Source organism: Nerophis ophidion, linkage group LG01, assembly GCF_033978795.1.
Source record: "Nerophis ophidion isolate RoL-2023_Sa linkage group LG01, RoL_Noph_v1.0, whole genome shotgun sequence".
NCBI classification, from domain to species: Eukaryota; Metazoa; Chordata; class Actinopteri; order Syngnathiformes; family Syngnathidae; genus Nerophis; species Nerophis ophidion.
In genome coordinates, this window is record NC_084611.1 from 84,599,096 (window position 1) to 84,619,134 (window position 20,039).

The following is a 20,039-nucleotide window of genomic DNA, read 5'->3' on the forward strand; positions in this document are numbered from 1 at the left end:
AAGCATTTTGGTGTCTTACTTCTTTTATTGGTATGTAAAGTACGTGCGCCTACTTTCTGTTTGGTCCGAACATTTTTTGAGCTTGGATATACCCAGCAGGCGCAAGACATTGAAACAACGTTGAGAACTTGTTGAATTAGGTCCTGATGTTGTCATGGCGTGGACTATGGTGTGGTTAGTTTTCCCGTGGTGCAAATTGACTGGACGGCGTGAAGCTACTGACATATTTAAATTAATCACTCAAAAAGTACTAAACACAAGGCGCTCAAGGCGGAGGCAAAAACAACTTAGGACATGAAACATGAACTAAAAGAACTCACTAAACTGTGGACATAAAAACAAAACACTTACTGTGGCGTGAAGAAGTCAAAAACAACAATCAATCAAGAGTGTGAAGAAGTGGATGTCGCCAGGCTGACTGCCTGGCAACTACAGGCTTAAATAGTGACGTGGTGATTAACAGGTGCATGAGTCCAAGTGAATCAGGTGCGTGACATGACAGGTGAAAACTAATGAGTTGTCATGGTGACAAAACAAACAAGAGTGTACAATGAGTCCAAAATCAAACTACAACGTGACCACAAAACATGACAGATGTTGAGCAACTCAAACATAGCATCGTGAAGTGAATTATATTTATATAGCGCTTTTCTCTAGTGACTCAAAGTGCTTTTACATAGTGAAACCCAATATCTAAGTACAGTGGGTGGCACTGGGAGCAGGTGGGTAACGTCTCTTGCCCAAGGACACAACTGCAGTGACTAGGATGGCGGAGGCGGGGATCGAACCTGGAACCCTCAAGTTGCTGGCACGGCCACTCTACCATTACAACATGGTTTTTTACAACATTTATTCAATATGATGTACCTTTATTATATTTACATAGTATGTATATATTATTACTGTTGTATATACAAATCTTTAAATATCTACAAAGGGTGGTCTTAAAGATTTAGGCGTTTTTTTGAGGTCTCAAGAAGGTGAGAAATACAAGAATGTGTCTGTATTCTTGTATTTCATTCCTTCTTGAGACATCAACAAGACAAGGAAAAGTACCTTCCATATGAGGACCGGTGAACAAGTTAGGATCAAAATCATGGTCTCACAAACAAAAAACCATTGCATCTATTAGAGAATGTCTCATTCGCATCCATCCATCCATTTTCTACCGGCCGTCCCTATCCCTGGTGTGAAATCTATAAAAAAATGAGGGTGGTCCCAAAAAGGAGGGATTTTTCAGATAGACTGTGTGTCGGTTTGAAAAGTCTGCCCCCTCTGGTCAACATATGAAATAACAAGTGTGTGTAAAAGGCTGAAGTGCTCCCCCTCTGGCCAACATACGTAATAACAAGTACGAGTAAGAAACTGAAATTCGCCCCTATGGCCAAAAAGTATACCAAAAAAAAAATAAAAAATGTATCTAGAGACATACTGTAATAACGTGAAGTAAATAATGATTAAAAAACAATTACAAATAAAAGTAAAGAAAATCAACTAAAAGTTTGCCTTTTTCATATTTGCATAATATGTATGTATTATTAATGTTGTTAATACAAATCTTTATAAAACTAGAAAGGGTGGTCCTAAAGAGGTAGGAATTTTTCAGAGGTTTCAAGAAGGTAACAAATACAATAATTTGTGTGTGTGTTGTTGTATTTTCACCCTTCTTGAGACATCCACAAGGAAAAGTATGATGACCGGTGAACAAGTTTGGACAAAAATCATGGTTTCACATACAGAAAAACATTGCATCTAATAGAGAATGTCTCATTTGCATCCATCCATCCATTTTCTACCGGCCGTCCCTATCCCTGGTGGTGAAATCTATCAAAATGAGGGTGGTCCCAAAAAAGGAGGGATTTTTCAAATAGACTGTGTGTCGGTTTGAAAAGTCTCCCCCCTCTGGTCAACATATGAAATAACAAGTGTGTAAAAAATTGAAGCGCTCCCCCTCTGGCCAACATACGTAATAACAAGTGCGAGTAAGAAACTGAAATTCGCCCCTATAGCCAAAATGTATACAAATAAATAAATACAAATGTATCTAGAGACACACTGTGATAACGTGAAGTAAATAATGAAGATTAAAAAACAATTACAAATAAAAAGTAATAAAAATCAACTAAAAGTTTGCCTTTTTCATTATTGCATAGTATGTATATATCATTAATGTTGTAAATACAAATCTTTATAAAACTATAAAGGGTGGTCCTAAAGAGGTAGAAATTTTTCAGAGGTTTCAAGAAGGTAACAAATACAAGAATTTGTGTGTGTGTGTCTGTTTGTATTCTTCTATTTTCACCCTTCTTGAGACATCCACAAGGAAAAGTATGAGGACCGGTAAACAAGTTTGGACCAAAATCATGGTTTCACATACAGAAAAACATTGCAACTAATAGAGAATGTCTCATTCGCATTTATCCATCCATTTTCTACCGGCCGTCCCTATCCCTGGTGGTGAAATCTATCAAAATGAGGGTGGTCCCAAAAAAGGAGGGATTTATCAAATTGACTGTGTGTCGGTTTGAAAAGTGCTTTCCCTCTGGTCAACATATGAAATAACAAGTGTGTGTAAAAATTTGAATGGCTCCCCCTCTGGCCAACATACGTAATAACAAGTGCGGGTAAGAAACTGAAATTCGCCCCTATAGCCAAAATGTATACATATAAATAAATAAAAATGTATCTAGAGACATACTGTAATAATGTGAAGTAAATAATGAAGATTAAAAAACAATTACAAATAAAAGTAATGAAAATTAACTAAAAGTTTGCCTTTTTCATTATTGCATAGTATGTATATATTATTAATGTTGTAAATACAAATCTTTATAAAACTAGAAAGGGTGGTCCTAAAGAGGTCGGAATTTTTCAGAGGTTTCAAGAAGGTAACAAATACAATAATTTGTGTGTGTTTGTTGTTGTATTTTCACCCTTCTTGAGACATCCATAAGGAATGAAGAAGTTTGGACCAAAATCATGGTTTCACATACAGAAAACCATTGCATCTAATAGAGAATGTCTCATTTGCATCCATCCATCCATTTTCTACCGGCCGTCCCTATCCCTGGTGGTGAAATCTAAGAAAATGAGGGTGGTCCCAAAAAAGGACGGATTTATCAAATTGACTGTGTGTCGGTTTGAAAAGTGCTTCCCCTCTGGTCAACATATGAAATAACAAGAGTGTGTAAAAATTTGAATGGCTCCCCCTCTGGCCAACATACGTAATAACAAGTGCGAGTAAGAAACTGAAATTCGCCCCTATGGCCAAAATGTATACAAATAAATAAATAAAAATGTAGCTAGAGACATACTGTAATAACGTGAAGTAAATAATGACGATTAAAAAACAATTACAAATAAAAGTAATAAAAATTAACTAAAAGTTTGCCTTTTTCATATTTGCATAGTATGTATATATTATTAATGTTGTAAATACAAATCTTTATAAAACTAGAAAGGGCTGTCCTAAAGAGGTAGGAATTTTTCAGAGGTTTTAAGAAGGTAACAAATACAAGAATTTGTGTGTGTGTGTGTGTGTGTGTGTGTGTGTGTGTATTCATGTATTTTCACCCTTCTTGAGACATCCACAAGGAAAAGTATGAGGACCGGTGAACAAGTTAGGACCAAAATCATTGTTTCACAAACAGAAAACCATTGCATCTAATAGAGAATATCTCATCTGCATCCATCCATCCATTTTCTACCGGCCGTCCCTATCCCTGGTGGTGAAATCTATCAAAATGAGGGTGGTCCCAAAAAAGGAGGGATTTTTCAAATTGACTGTGTGTCTGGCCAACATATGAAATAACAAGTGTGTGTAAAGATTTGGCCAAAATGTATACAAATAAATAAATAAAAATGTATGTAGAGACACACTGTAATAACTTTTCGGAGGTCTCAAGAAGGTAAGAAATACAAGAATATGTGTGTGTGTGTGTGTGTTTGTGTGTGTGTGTGCGATACCCTGATACTGTACACCGGCGCCGAGAGAGGCCTGCATCAGGTATTTCAGGAGGACGGGCTTGAGGACCTCGGAGCAGCGGCTGAAAGCAGTCAGGATGTATAGGAGCCTCCATCCTCGCTGGCAGCTGTCACTACACCACATCAACAACACACACACACACACACACACACACGGTTTACAATCATCACAGTGGTTCTAGAATGTATACTGTAAAGTACAGTAGGACGTACGCTTTGGAGCTGGTGTTGGCTGTAATCTGTTTGAGCACCTGACAGTAAGCCTCGTCCCTCATCAAGGTGAAATCTCTTATCAGCTGCGGCAAAAACACACACACACACACACGTGCAGACACACACATTTAATTGATGGTACACTAAGTACAAAGTCTAATGAGATCAGTTTGTGGCAAAATTAATATTTGAGAAATCTCTTTTAGTCTAAGCGTCAGTCCTCGTGTGATTGATGCTGTATTGCTTCTCTTCACTGCATTGGCCCCTTTTCTTTGTCTGAAGGATACTTGTTACGTTTTTCAAGGCAAAAATACAAAAAGGAAGCGCACAGGAAGTCCAAAGCTTAAGAAATATGAATACAATAGCACGAGACTAACAGGTAACGCAAACAATGAGCCCGCATGAAAAGGCAGGTTGGCACAGTACAGTACATATTCCGTACAATCGCTCAAAACTTGGTAAGACCCGAATAAGTTTTTCAACTTGTTTAAGTTGGGGTCCACCTTAATCAATTCCTGGTAGATCTGTTAGGTTCTTCTTACATCTCTCCCATCTTCCAAGAACTTGAGACCAGGACTGTTGTGATGCCAAAAAGGACTCATTTATATTGTATTCACCTTTTCCTCAAAGGCTACTCTCAAAATGGGTTTCTTTTGTGATTGATGTTGTATTACTGCCTTTCCCAAAGCTCTTACCAAAACATTTCCTTGGTTAGTTTTAATCATTATTGTTTGTTTATTATATATATATATATATATATATATATATATATATATATATATATATATATATATATATATATATATATATATGTATATATTAGGGCTGGGCAACGATTAAAAATTTTAATCGAAGTTAATCGCACTATTTCTCAGATTAATCGTGATTAACTGCATTGTATACGCAAAGCCCAATAATGAATTCAAAAGTAGTGTGTAGTGCACCTTTATTGGAATATTCTCCCGCATGGACAAAAGCGCCAAAACATTTGTTGTGCAAACACAATTTAAATCAGTCCTTGTTAAACAGTAGCAGTTAAATAGCATATTTTATGAAAATCAACTCAAAAAATGTAAATACAAACATTTAAGCTTATTGCCACTGCCAGGGTATTTAAGTTATCCTGTTTGTTATGGAAAATAAATATAATCTACATACAAATCTCTGAGCCACAATCATAACATCTGAACAGGCAATTTCTGAGATAACAGCAGAAACATTTTTTTGATCAGGGATCTTATGTTTAAAAAACTATATTATAGGTAGTGGGCTGTTTTAGGGAATTTTTGATCAAATTATCCGTAGTAGCAATATTAATAATGTTGTGTTTATTCTGCGTAGTGCACTTAAAATAATTATGACCATATCTAGGAATTGATATGATGGGAATTTTCCGATTGTTTGCTTGGTGCTTTGATAAACTGAACGCGTATACATGGTACTATATTGTGATGTTATGAGCCAGGGGAAAAAAGAACTACCCTACCCAGCATGCAACAGGAGTGACGAGCATGCGCGGTAGCCCGGTATAGGTTGTGTGTCGCCATGACGGCATCTTGTATGTTGTGATATGCACGCTCTGAAAGCAAACGTTAAGAACTCAGCCAACACTCCTCGTCTGCATTATTGATAAATAGACAGACAACACATATACTCCGCTGCTTCACAGGCCGCTGGATGTAGCCGGCAAAGTATTCCCATGCTAGCTAGCCGGTCTAGCAAGCACGCGTCATTCAGTCCAAAACGGCCCGATCTATCCACATTCAGAATTGTCTGGCGGTCGTAAGTGATCCCGGAGTGACCACGCTGTAAGCCAGCCATGAAATTTGCAGAATTGTCCGGTATTTTTGCCAAATGTTCCATCTTTACCAAGAGCCCCTCGACGCTGAAGCCCATCCGGGCGACGCCATCTTCTTAAGAGAAGGCGTTAACAAAATAAAAGTATGTAAACAACATACGCAAATGTGCGATAAAATAATTGTCGGCGTTAATAGATTGATGAGTTAACTCGTAATTAACGCATTAATTTGCATAATATACATATATATATATATATATATATATATATATATATTAGAGATGCGCGGTTTGCGGTCTCATCCGCGGAGTCCGCGGTTAAACCGTGGGTCGGGTGGGTGACATGACGAAAAAATAGATTTTAATTAGATTCGGGGGGTGGCGGTTGAATCATCCAGAAATATTTGATATACATGGTTCTGGGATCGGTATCCTTTAATATTCAAAGAGCCATTTATGACCCGTGTCACAAAGCGAAGAAGTAAATAGGAGACTCTAATATTCTCCTGAATGACTGCCGGTAGTCACCCAGATAATAAGTATTAGGGCGTGCTATGAAGTCATTGACTTTGTCGCCCTCTACAACATGTACGGTCTGCTTGTCAGTCCAGCAACATGTGGTGTGCAGCTTCCGCAGCAACACGCACACGACTGCAAGGCATACTGGGTGACACAGAGTACACTAATGGTTGTGATATAAACAATTTTAACACTCTTAGTAATATGCGCCACGCTGTGAAGCCACACCAAACAAGATTGACAAACACATTTCGGGAGGACATCCTCCCAGTAACACAACATAAACGCAACACAACAAATACCCAGAATCCTTTGTATCCATGACACATCCTGACTATTTTATACGCCCCGCTAGCAGTATGCCTTTCAATCTTGTACATGTGATTGGGGAAGCTGCACACAACATGATGCCAGACTAAAAATCGGTGTGTACATCAAAGGCAATGGCTTCACAGCACGCCCATGTCCTTGTCATCAGGACGAACTCCAATTGAATAATCGCGAGAACTTTAGCGACTCCAATTGTCTTCGTTACTCTGTGAAAGGAGTTTAGACAGCTCTGTGAGTGGTAAAGGTGGTCAACCTTTGATGTATTTCAGCGGGTTGGTGTGGGGCGGATGCGTTTCTAATAAAATGTTGGTTCGGGTGGACGGCGGGTGGATGACAACTTTGGTGACACGGTTGCGGATGATATAATTACTTATCCGCGCATCTCTAATATATAATAACTACTTAGAACTATAGGCCCTGCGATGAGGTGGCGACTTGTAGCTGAGATAGGCACCAGCGCCCCCCGACACCCCAAAGGGAATAAGCGGTAGAAAATGGATGGATGGATGGACTTAAAAGACCTTTGCTGTCTTCATTGGGTAACGTAAACATGGAGCGAACAAAGAACCCGCACGGAAGGCAGGGTGTATAAAACTATCTTCCTCCTGATCACTAATCATAGACAGGTGAGATTAATCAGTGCCCCGAACAACCAAAAGTAAACAAGGAAGGTGGCGCTGAAACGAAATAGAACCTCAAAACAAGGAAAACCACAACAAGGGAAAAACAAGACCTGACTTTAGGGAGAGGTCATGACAATATTACTCCTGTTACAGCACCCTGCTCAATTCCTTGAGCCATGCGGAGATAGCTCCGTTTGGTTCCTCTAACATCTCTTCCGTCTTCCAAGAACTTGAGACGAGGACTGTTGTGATGCCGAAAAGCACTCATTTATATTGTATTCACCTTTTCGTCAAAGGCTACTCTCCAAATGGGTTTCTTTAGTGATTGATGTTGTATTACTTCCTTTCCCAAAGCTCTTACCAAAACATTCCTGTTCACAATCAAATAGAAAATAAATTAATACTTAAAATACCTTATGCTAGAATAATCATGTATATATTATCACACAACTCTTACGCTGAAGGGTCGTTGCTATAGTTATTATCAATTGTGCTGAAATTGTATATTTCTTTGTCTGTGCAAAGCTGGCAATCCAAAAGATTGCAAGCCAGTCTTGTATCAGTGCTTGTTTCCAGAATCGGCTTGCTGACTGCCAAGGCCGGACATTGAGTACCGTGACCCAGACAGAGCAGAGACAAGGCGATATCACGACTGTCAGCACATTTGCTTTTTGTATCATCATATATTGTGTCTAATTGGAGCTGTCGAGATTACCACCTTCCCCTAGCGACAGCTTCAGTGATGTAACCAGGGACCACCCAAATAAATAGAGGTAGCACATGGGCTGGACTTTAAGAACGTAGTTTAAAACTCTAACTCCTCTGTCCTTAATTGAGCACAATTTAACTCTGTCTCTGCATGATTCCTTGCTTCTGGTCTGTTTAATACATGTCATTAGTGTTTGAACCTGATACCTTAGCTGTTTTTATTAGTGGTATCACTGTCAATGCTCATTGGATTGTACAAGTCTACTTAATGATTGTGTTACCTTGAGGAAGGTGGCGACCACTTCCTGTTCCGTCAGTCCCCGGATCGGAGCGTCCCCCATGAAGCGCATGACCGCTACACCAACGTCACAAAGAGATGACATATGATGAGATGATAGTTCCCAGTCAGGTGACAATATGTCGGTGGAGCACAGGAGGACGTACACAAGAAGAGGTCCGCCGCCACTCTGTCCATGGCCGGGTCGGTGAACTCTATCAGAGACTCGCTGAGGGGTGTCTGAGGACGCCACACACATCATTTACTCCGCAAAGTTAGAAAAAAACAAAACAAAAACTTTATTCATTTGTTATTAACGAGGTCATCACTGCACCTTGGAGAACTTGATCATTTCCTCAGGTACCCTGGAGTCTCGGCTCTTGCTCCTGTTCTTCAGGGAGTCCCTGAATGCATCGTTAACAAAACAAAGTGGCGACGTCCGAAGTTAAAAGGGCCTGATCGATTATTTGGGGTTGCATGTACTAAAACTTGACAACACACGTAAAGCCAATCGACTAAACCCGTGAGCAGAGGATTGCGTCTCTTCAGCGAGCAAAATAAGGAACAAGATCCGATTTTTTTGAAATGGGGACTGTGTATATATATATATATATATATATATATACAGTCCCCATTTCAAAAAAATCGGATCCTAATTTGGATCCTTAATAAAAAAAATAAACACATTTATATATATATATATATATATATATATATATATAAATGTGTTTATTTTTTTTATTAAGGATCCAAATTAGCTGGTTGCCACAACAACAACCCACTAGTCTTCCCGGGGTCTACAAACTCAACACAATTACAAGTCAAAGCATATAATTATAACTACACTACCAGTACTACCACTTCTTAGGGCACAACAAAAGACCGTAATGACTGAACTGACTAGCCAACACACCACTGCCGTCTAATGGCTTGGACTTGCAACTGTCATTGACTCAGAAATGTGACAATAAACGAGATATAACTGGACGGCAGCTATCATAATTATCATATTTTTAAAATTTGCAATAGAAAATAAGATGTTATTATCAAAAACCATGAATATTTATTAACACATATGAAAGTACTGATTATTGGTACTGTTTGGACCGGTATTGATTTCCAGGTACCGTTTTTCAAATTACAATCAAACAGCTGGTGTGGACTGAGTACAATACTTACAGTACTACCACTTCTTAGGGCACAACAAAAGACCTTAAAGACTGAACTGACTAGCCAACACACTACTGCCGTCTAATGGCTTGGACTTGCAACTGTCATTGACTCAGAAATGTGACAATAACAAAATATAACTGGACAGCAGCTATCATAATCAACTTATTTTTAAAATTTGCAATAAAAATAAGAAGTTATTATCAAAAACCATGAATATTTATTAACACACATTAAATAACTGAAAATTGGTACTGTTTGGACCGGTATCGACTTCCAGGTACCGTATTTCACGTTACAATCAAACAGCTGGTGTGGACTTAGTACAATACTTACAGTACTACCACTTCTTAGGGTACGACAAAAGACCGTAAAGACTGAACTGACGAGCCAACACACTACTGCCGTCTAATGTCTTGGACTTGCAACTGTCATTGACTCAGAAATGTGACAATAACAAAATATAACTGGACAGCAGCTATCATAATCAACTTATTTTTAAAATTTGCAATAAAAATAAGAAGTTATTATCAAAAACCATGAATATTTATTAACACACATTAAATAACTGAAAATTGGTACTGTTTGGACCGGTATCGACTTCCAAGTACCGTATTTCACGTTACAATCAAACAGCTGGTGTGGACTTAGTACAATACTTACAGTACTACCACTTCTTAGGGTACGACAAAAGACCGTAAAGACTGAACTGACGAGCCAACACACTACTGCCGTCTAATGTCTTGGACTTGCAACTGTAATTGACTCAGAAATGTGACAATAAACAAGATGTGACTGGACGACAGCTATCATAATCATCTTATTTTTTAAAATTTGCAATAAAAAATAAGATGTTATTATAAAAAAATATGAATATTTATTAACGCACATTAAATTACTGAAAATTGGTCCTGTTTGGACCGGTATCGACTTCCAGGTACTGTATATCGCATTACAAGCAAACAGCTGGTGTGGACTGAGTACAATACTTACAGTACTACCACTTCTTAGGGTACGACAAAAGACCGTAAAGACTGAACTGACTAGCAAACACACTACTGCCGTCTAATGTCTTGGACTTGCAACTGTCATTGACTCAGAAATGTGACAATAAACAAGATGTAACTGGACGGCAGCTATCATAATCATCTTATTTTAAAATTTGCAGTAAAAAATAAGAAGTTATTATCAAAAACCATGAATATTTATCAACACATATGAAAGTACTGATAATTGGTACCTTTTGGACCGGTTTCGATTTCCAGGTACCGTATTTCACATTACAATCAAACAGCTGGTGTGGACTTAGTACAATACTTACAGTACTACCACTTCTTAGGGTACGACAAAAGACCGTAAAGACTGAACTGACTAGCCAACACACTACTGCCGTCTAATGTCTTGGACTTGCAACTGTCATTGACTCAAAAATGTGACAATAAACAAGGTATAACTGGAAAGCAGCTATCATAATCATCTTATTTCAAAAATTTGCAATAAAAAATAAGATGTTATTATCAAAAACCATGAATATTTATTAACGCACATTAAAGTACTGAAAATTGGTCCTGCTTGGACCGGTATCGACTTCCAGGTACCGTATTTCACATTACAATCAAACAGCTGGTGTGGACTTAGTACAATACTTACAGTACTACCACTTCTTAGGGTACGACAAAAGACCGCAATGACTGAACTGACTAGCCAACACACTACTGCCGTCTAATGTCTTGGACTTGCAACTGTCTTTGACTCAGAAATGTGACAATAACAAAATATAACTGGACAGCAGCTATCATAATCATCTTATTTTTAAAATTTGCAATAAAAAATAAGATGTTATTATCAAAAACTATGAATATTTATTAACGCACATTAAAGTACTGAAAATTGGTACTGTTTGGACCGGTATCGATTTCCGTATTGGTTCATAAGTGAACGGTACCCATCCCTAGTAATAGTACACGCTATTCTATAGTTTGCACATGCTGTTAGTAGATCAGGCCCAAAGTGTGTCAGCCTCACCCTCGCCCTCCGGCTGCACGCCTGAAGTATTTCTTGGCGAACTCCAGCATGTCGTATTTGCTGTCCTGCAGAGTCCTCTCGTCCACGTCGCCATCGAAGCCATCCAGAGAAACCCTCTGAGCAGCAAACGCACGAGACAACGTGTCACACGGCGAGGCGCTCGAACACGCCCGGCAAGCTCACCTCGATGGTCTGGTCGATCTCGTGCGCGGCCATGGTGGACGCCACGGCCACCGCCACCGCCGACGACGTTGCAAACTGCCCCGCCCCTCCGCGAGGCTCCGCCTTGCGGTCCAGCGGCAGGGTCAGGAAGTCCGGAGGCGCCACGGGGCGCACGCACTCGGCAGGGAAGGCACCCGAGCGTCCGAACACGGCGCCAAACTTCCAGCCTGTCACACACGTGGTGGATGAATGAAGGGATGAATGCCAAGATGGACGGGTGAATTGGTTCAAAAATAAAAGGATGGATAGATGAAGGGATCAACATATATTGTAGTGCAGGGGGGTCCTGATTTATAGAAACCTTCTGCGAATGCTAAACAACCAAAGCGGAACTGAAATGCTAACAGTGAGCATGCTAGCCAGATAGCGTCAAGTAACAAAATTATGAGCATAATAAGCTAAAAAAATGAACCCTTCTACTCTAAAGTGTTAACAACGGCATGCTTACATTCGGCATTAGCTAGTTAGCACTAGCATGCTAAAATGCTAATACGCGCCAAGTACTAAAATATATTCGTCTAAGGTGTGTACCTGAAAAATGTATTCCAGTGCTGGGCTGCTAACTGTAACAGGTTTCAAGTACAAAAATATATTAGTTTGAGGTGTGTACTCTAAAATTTTGTTTAAAATTCTAGCATGCTAGCATTAGCATACAACACGTACCAAAATATGACGGACGTTTATCCCCGTTAAATGAGCTAATAAAGCTGAGAAAGCCAGCATGCTAACAGTACTATTTAAACATGCTAACAATAGCATGCTTACAGTTAGAATGGTTAGAATACCAAACTATATAACAAATCTGCTAAAAAAGATAGCATGCTAAAATGCTAACTGTAACATGCGCCAAGTACCAAAATATATTAGTCTGAGCTGTGAACCTGAAAAATCTCTTTTAAATGCTATGCTGCTAATGTTAGCATGCATCAAGTACCAAAATATGACTGAGGAGTATTCCTATACAATTAGTTAAAAAAGGCTAGCATGTTAGCATCTTAAAATGCTAACTGTAACAGGCGTCACATACCAAAATATATAAGTTTGAGGCGTGTACTTTAAAATGTTGTTTAAAATTTTAGCATGCTAAAGTTAGCATACAACAAGTACCAAAATATTCCTATAAAATTCTCTAAAATTGCTGAGAAAGCCAGCTTGCTAACAGTATTATTTAAACATGTTTACAGTTAGCTTTAGTGGAATAGCAAAATATATGACACTGTATACCTGCTAGTTTAGCTAAAAAAGCAACCATGCTAATTTTAGCATGCTAAAATGCTAACTGTAACATGCGTCATGTACTAAAATATATTACTTAGAGGTGTGTACCTTTACATTTAGTTTAAAATTCTATCATGCTACTGTTTGGTACATAAGTAACAACTTATGACCGAGGTTTACTCCTATAAAATAAGCTAAAATAGCTGAGGAATCTAGCATGCTAACAGTACTACTTAAACATGCTAACAATAGCATGTTTATAGTTAGCATTAGTGGAATACCAAAATACGGGAAACTGTATACCTGTTAGTTTAGCTAAAAAAGCTAGCACGCTCATTTTATCATGCTAAAATGTTAACTGTAACATGCGGCATGTACCAAAATATATTAGTATGAGCAGTTTCCGTAGAAAAAAAAACAACTAAACGTGCATCAAGTACCAACATATGACTAAGGTGTATTCCTATAAGATTAGCTAAAATAGCTTGTTTGTTAGCATCTTAAAATGATAACTGTAACAGGCGTCAAGTACCAAAATATATTAGTTTGAGGTGTGTTCCATTAGCATACTGATGGTATAATTTATTAGTTTGAGGTGTGTTCCATTAGCATACTGATGGTATAATTTTTCAAGTAACTAAATATTTCACCCTGGGGTGCATACCTGCAAAATTAGCACAATAATATTAGACTGCTAACAATTCTTCCACGGCTTATTAAAAAATGAGCTACTGGTCGCACTTTGGAGACCCCACTGCTGTTGCTAGTGGGTCATGTAATTAGACGGCTGGAGGTTGGATATGGTATGTGACGGAGATAGATGTCTACATACATCCATATTTAAAAGTTATTTATTTTTGTTCCATAGTCATATTTGAAATAACTAGTGTTCCATCTTTTATTCTGTTTGTCTTTCCCTATCTCCTGACCGATGGTACACTGTAGACGACCTTGGCTTTAGGAATGTGAGGAGTAGCAATACTCCCTTCTTATCTAATCCTGTGCCCAGCTAAGGAGGACAATAGACATGTGTATTTGTTCAAGTGGGTGGGAGGCGAGGAATATATTGAAGAAGACAGCGCTTCCGTAGGATTGTCAGATCAACTTGGGCGATGCGATTGGAAGGTGTTGTTCATAGATTGGTCTCCCAAAGCTTTGGAATAAAATGTCAGAATACCTACTCTGTCTGGGATTCATTTAAAATCAGGATGGAGCGACATACGGTTGGATGGATGGATGAGAAAAATAAATGAATGGAGTGATGGAGAGTCAGCTGGAAGAACAGGAAGTAGATTGCTCGCATCGACACCCACCAAAGTCGGGTGTATTCCTCTTCAGCTCCTCCAGAAACACGACTTTCTTCCTCACCACGCAGCCGTAGCTGTGACCTGCAACAGGCACACACACACACACACACACACACACACGCTATTGCATCACACACACTCGCCTATAGGGTGCAGCAGTGTGTCACCTTTCTCCAGCCCGTCCAGCACTTGCAGCCTGATGATGTCGCCCTTGTGGAAGTTGAGCATGGAGCGGTCGTCCGCCACGAAGTTACGCTCTGCGATCACGTAGTCCGAATCCTGAAAGGAGGACACAAATGTCCCGATTGGCGTGTGTGTGTGTGTTCTGGCAAAGCTGACTTAATGGGGACATCGCTCTGTTTACACAATCACCATTAGGGGACCTCTGACGGTATGGGGACAAAAAAAAAAAAAACAGGTCCCCTGTAAGAATCATCAGCACATTACTTCATCAATCCAGAGATTCAAAGACGTGTATGAGCTAACTGGGCAGTGGCCATTTTACCTAATTTTTTTTATAATGCCTCCACAACCTGTAGAAAGGGTAGTCCCCACAAGTCATGATTGAAAACTTGGTCCCCATTCCAAAAAATAACCTGTATGTGTGTGTGTGTTTCTTGGCAATGCTGACTTAATGGGGACATCGCTCAGTTTACACAGTTACCTTTAGGGGACCTCTGACGGAATGGGACAAAAAAATCAGGTACCCCAAAGGGAAACCTAACCCTAACCCATCAATTTGGTCCCCATGAACCATATTAACTCTTTTTCCCCAGGGTCCCCAGTAAGACTGATCAGCACATTACTTCATCAATCCAGAGATTTAAAGATGTGTATGAGCTAACTGGGCAGTGGCCATTTTACTTACTTTTTGTTATGCCTCCACAACCTGTAGAAAGGGTGGTCCCTACAAGTCCTGATCAAAAGCTTGGTCCCCATTCCAAATGATAACCAGTGTGTGTGTGTGTTTGTGTTTCTGGCAATGATGACTTAATGGGGACATTGCTCTGTTTACACAGTCATTTTTCGGGGACCTCTGATGGTATGGAGACAAAAAAAAAACAGGTCTTCCAAAGGGAAACCTAGCCCTAACCCATTAATTTGGTCCCCATGAACCAAATTAACTCTTTTTCCCCAGGGTCCCCAGTAAGTCTGATCAGCACATTACTTCATCAATCCAGAGATTTAAAGACGTTTAAAAGCTAACTGGGCAGTGGCCATCTTACCTACTTTTTGTTATGCCTCCACAACCTGTAGAAAGGGTGGTCCCTACAAGTCCTGATCAAAAGCTTGGTCCCCATTCCAAATGATAACATGTGTGTGTGTGTGTGTGTGTGTGTGTGTGTACTGGCAATGATGACTTAATGGGGACATTGCTCTGTTTGCACAGTCACCTTTAGGGGACCTCTGATGGTATGGGGACAAAAAAAAAAACAGGTCCTCCAAAGAGAAACCTAGCCCTAACCCATCAATTAGGTCCCCATGAACCAAATTAACTCTTTTTTTCCCCAGGGTCCCCAGTAAGACTGATCAGCACATTACTTCATCAATCCAGAGATTTAAAGACGTGTATGAACTAACTGGGAAGTGACCATTTTACCCCCCCAAAAATTATGCCTCCACAACCTGTAGAAAGGGTGGTCCCCACAAGTCACGAACAAAAACTTTGTCCCCATTCCAAATGATAACCTGTGTGTGTGTGTGTGTGTGTTTTCTTGCAATGCTGACTTAATGGGGACATCGCTCTGTTTACACAGTCACCTTTAGGGGACCTCTGACAGTATGTGTGTGTGTGTGTGTAATGTATACATTTTGTGTATGTTTCATTTTCTACTTATTATGTACATACATTTGTATATGTAGTACATGTTTTGTACATTTATACAATAATGTAAACTGAATGAAAATAGGTTGAAAAATGAGCAAGATATTATTTATTTTCAATTTAGATGTGTTATCTTCATTGAGTACTTTGCTGTCCTTAAAAACGGCCAACTCACAGAACTTATTACTATGTGTGTGTACGGTCAAATCTACCTAGCAACAGTGGTCGGTCCTCACAACTACTGAAGTAAAAATTTATTTTTTTAACTTGGTGTGTTTTGCATTCTGAAGTGAGGTTGCAACTCTCTACTCTCATCTAGTGCTGGATATATTTTTTTCAACTTTCTAGCTATAGTGGAAAGGGGGGCCCTCACAACCTACTGACCAAGCGTGGGTCCACACAAAGTAGGCAAGACATGTACGTGTGTGTGTGTGTGTGTGTCTTACCTTCTTGATCTCGTTGATGAAGGCGTCCACCAGGTGTTTGACCTGCGGCGCTTTGGCCGAGAACAAGATGAGCTTGTCATTGGTCAGGATGAACTCCAGCATGTTCTCAGACGGGATGGTCACAAACAAGATGTCCGCGTAACTGACGGTGACAGGACAGCATTAAAAACACACACCTGCATTGATTAACCGGATAACGCGTCCAAAGTTATAGATTAATAATAATAATCATTATCCCAATGCCCTGACCCGCTGCTGAAAGTTACATTCATGGTAGCGTGTTTAAATTAGCATGTTAGCACGTGTCAAGTACCAAGTTGTAAGACTCTGAGGTGTACGGCTTCCAAATTGGCAAAAAAAATTAGCATTGCTAGCAGTTACATGCGTCAAGTACCAAGTTATATGACTCTGGGGTGTTTGGCAGCAAATTTGGCAAAACAAAAATGTTAGCATGCTAGCATGTTAACGTTCTAACAAAATGTTGCAAGTACCAAGTTATATGACCCTGAGGTGAACGGCTGCAAAGTTAACGAAACAAATTTGGCATGCTAACAGTTAGCGTGTGTCAAGTACCAAGTTATAAGACTCTGAGGTGAACGGCAGCAAAATTGGTGAATAAGATAGTATGCTAACATTAGCATGCTAACAGTTGGCATGTGTCAAGTAAGTTATGTGACCCTGAGTTGAACAGCCGCAAAATTAACTAAAGCAAGTTGGCGTGCTAACAGTTAGCATGTGTCAAGTACCAAGTTCTACAACCCTTAGGAAAATGACTGTAAAATTTGTGAAAAAAGTTAGCATGCCAACAGTTAGCATGTGTTTAGTGACAATTTATATGACCCTGAGGTAAACGGTTGCACAGTTAAATACAGAAAGTTGGCATGTGTCAAGTACCAAAGTATATGACTCTGGGGTTTTTGGCAGCAAATTTGGCAAAACAAAAATGTTAGCATGCTAGCATTGTTAAAGTTAACGTTCTAACAAAATGTTCCAAGTACCAAGTTATATGACCCTACGGTGTACGGCTGAAAAGTTAACTAAACAAATTTGGCATGCTAACAGTTAGCATGTGTCAAGTACCAAGTTATATGACTCTGAGGTGAACGGCTGCAAAATTGGTGAAAAAGATAGTATGCTAACATTAGCATGCTAACAGTTGGCATTTGTCAAGTAAGTTATGTGACCCTGAGGTGAACAGCCGCAAAATTAACTAAAGCAAGTTGGCATGCTAACAGTTAGCATGCGTCAAGTACCAAGTTCTACAACCCTTAGGAAAATGACTGTAAAATTTGTGAAAAAAGTTAGCATGCCAACAGTTAGCATGTGTCTAGTGACAATTTATATGACCCTGAGGTAAACGGCTGCACAGTTAACTACAGAAAGTTGGCATGTGTCAAGTACCAAGGTATATGACTCTGGGTTTTTTGGCAGCAAATTTGGCAAAACAAAAATGTTAGCATGCTAGCATGTTAAAGTTAACGTTCTAACAAAATGCTGCAAGTAACAAGTAGAAGGACCCTGAGGTGAACGGCTGCAAAGTTAACTAAACAAATTTGGCATGCTAACAGTTAGCATGTGTCAAGTACCAAGTTATACGATTCTGAGGTATTTGGTTGGAAAATTGGCAAAAAAAAACTTTTTAGCATGCTGACAGCACGTGTCAAGTGCCAAAGTTATATGACCCTGAGGTGAACGGCTGCAAAATTGGTGAAAAAGATAGTATGCTAACATTAGCATGCCAACAGTTGGCACGTGTCAAGTAACAAGTTATGTGACCCTGAGGTGAACTGCTGCAAAATTAACTAAAGCAAGTTGGCATGCTAACAGTTAGCATGTGTCAAGTACCAAGTTCTACAACCCTGAGGGAAACGACTGTAAAATTTGTGAAAAAAGTTAGCATGCCAACAGTTAGCATGTGTCTAGTGCCAATTTATATGACCCTGAGGTAAACGGCTGCACAGTTAACTACAGAAAGTTGGCCTGCTAACAGTTGGCATGTGTCAAGTACCAAGTTATATGACCCTGAGGTGAATGGCTGCAAAATTTGTGAAAAAGTTAGCATGCTAACAGTTAGAATGTGTCAAATGGCAAGTTATATGACCCTGAGGTGAACGGCTGCAAAATTTGTGAAACATCTTTGCATGCTAACAGTTAAAATGTTCCAAGTAGCAAATTATTTGACCCTATTGGCCAATGAAAAACAAATTGAGAAAAAAGTTAGCATGCTAACAGTTAGAAGTTGTCAAGTACCAAGTTATCTGACCCTGAGATGAACGGCTGCAAAACGACCGAAAAAAGTTAGCTTGCTAACAGTTAGTATGTGTCAAGTACCAAGTTTTATGACCCCAAAGTGAACGTCTGCTAAATTTGTGGAAACAAGTTAGCATCCTAACAGTTACAGTGTGTCAAATACCAAGTTATATGACCTGAGGTGAACGGATGCAAAATTAATGAAAAATAATTAGCATGATAACAGTTAGAATGTGTCAAGTACCAAGTTATATGACCCTGAAGTGAATGGCTGCAAAATTTGTGAAAAAATTAGCATGCTAACTGTTAGAATGTGTCAAGTACGAAGTTGTATGACCCTGAGGTGAACGGCTGCAAAATTAATGAATAAGATAGCATGGTAACGTTAGCAAGTGTCAAGTACTAAGTTATATGACCCTGAGGTGAAAGGCTGCAAAATTTGTAAAAAAAAAAAAGTTAGCATGCTAACAGTTAACATGTGTCAAATACCAAGTTATATGACCTGAGGTGAACGCTTGCAAAATTAGTGAAAAAAGTTAGCATTCTAACAGTTAACATGTGTCAAGTACCAACTTGTATGATCCTGAGGTGACAGGCTGCAAAATCTGTGAAAAAAAGTTAGCATGCTAACATTTAACATGTGTCACGTACCAAGTTATATGACCCTGAGATGACGGGCTGCAAAATTAGTGAAAAAAGTTAGCAGGCTAACAGTTAGCATGCGTCAAGTACCTACTTGTATGACCCTGAGTTGACATGCTGCAAAATTTGTAAAAAAAAAGTTAGCATGCTAACAGTTAGAATGTGGCGGTAAATTGTAACACATTCAAAAATGTATGCTTCATTCCGCATTTAGCCACTTGTTGCTAGGCGGACTTCGCGGGGCTCAACCCAAACTGCCCTATTGGCCAATGAAAAAGCAAGCATGTTATTGTTCGTATAGTGTGACATCATAGCACGTGACAAGAAGACACCGGAAGTTCATACGTGTACGCTCGGAGGACTCGGAAGTAGTCCGGAGCTGTGGCGCTGCTCCTCACGGTCTTCAGCAGCTTGACGCCGCCGTGCGACACCGACATGACTTGCACGCCTGTTCCCACGCTACCCTGCACAAACACACGCAAC

General features: G+C 39.5%; 1 protein-coding gene across 1 annotated transcript in view; it reads right to left on the reverse strand.

Moving 5' to 3' along the window:
• myo15ab (myosin XVAb) overlaps positions 1-20,039 on the reverse strand; it is a 133,816-nt gene that overhangs the window by 14,467 nt on the left and 99,310 nt on the right. Inside the window, 11 exon segments of the mRNA XM_061914014.1 lie at positions 3,967-4,097; positions 4,198-4,280; positions 8,456-8,529; positions 8,619-8,691; positions 8,786-8,855; positions 11,653-11,723; positions 11,797-12,035; positions 14,400-14,474; positions 14,561-14,672; positions 16,665-16,806; positions 19,902-20,020. Of these exon segments, the coding sequence (XP_061769998.1) occupies positions 3,967-4,097; positions 4,198-4,280; positions 8,456-8,529; positions 8,619-8,691; positions 8,786-8,855; positions 11,653-11,723; positions 11,797-12,035; positions 14,400-14,474; positions 14,561-14,672; positions 16,665-16,806; positions 19,902-20,020 (1,189 nt within the window).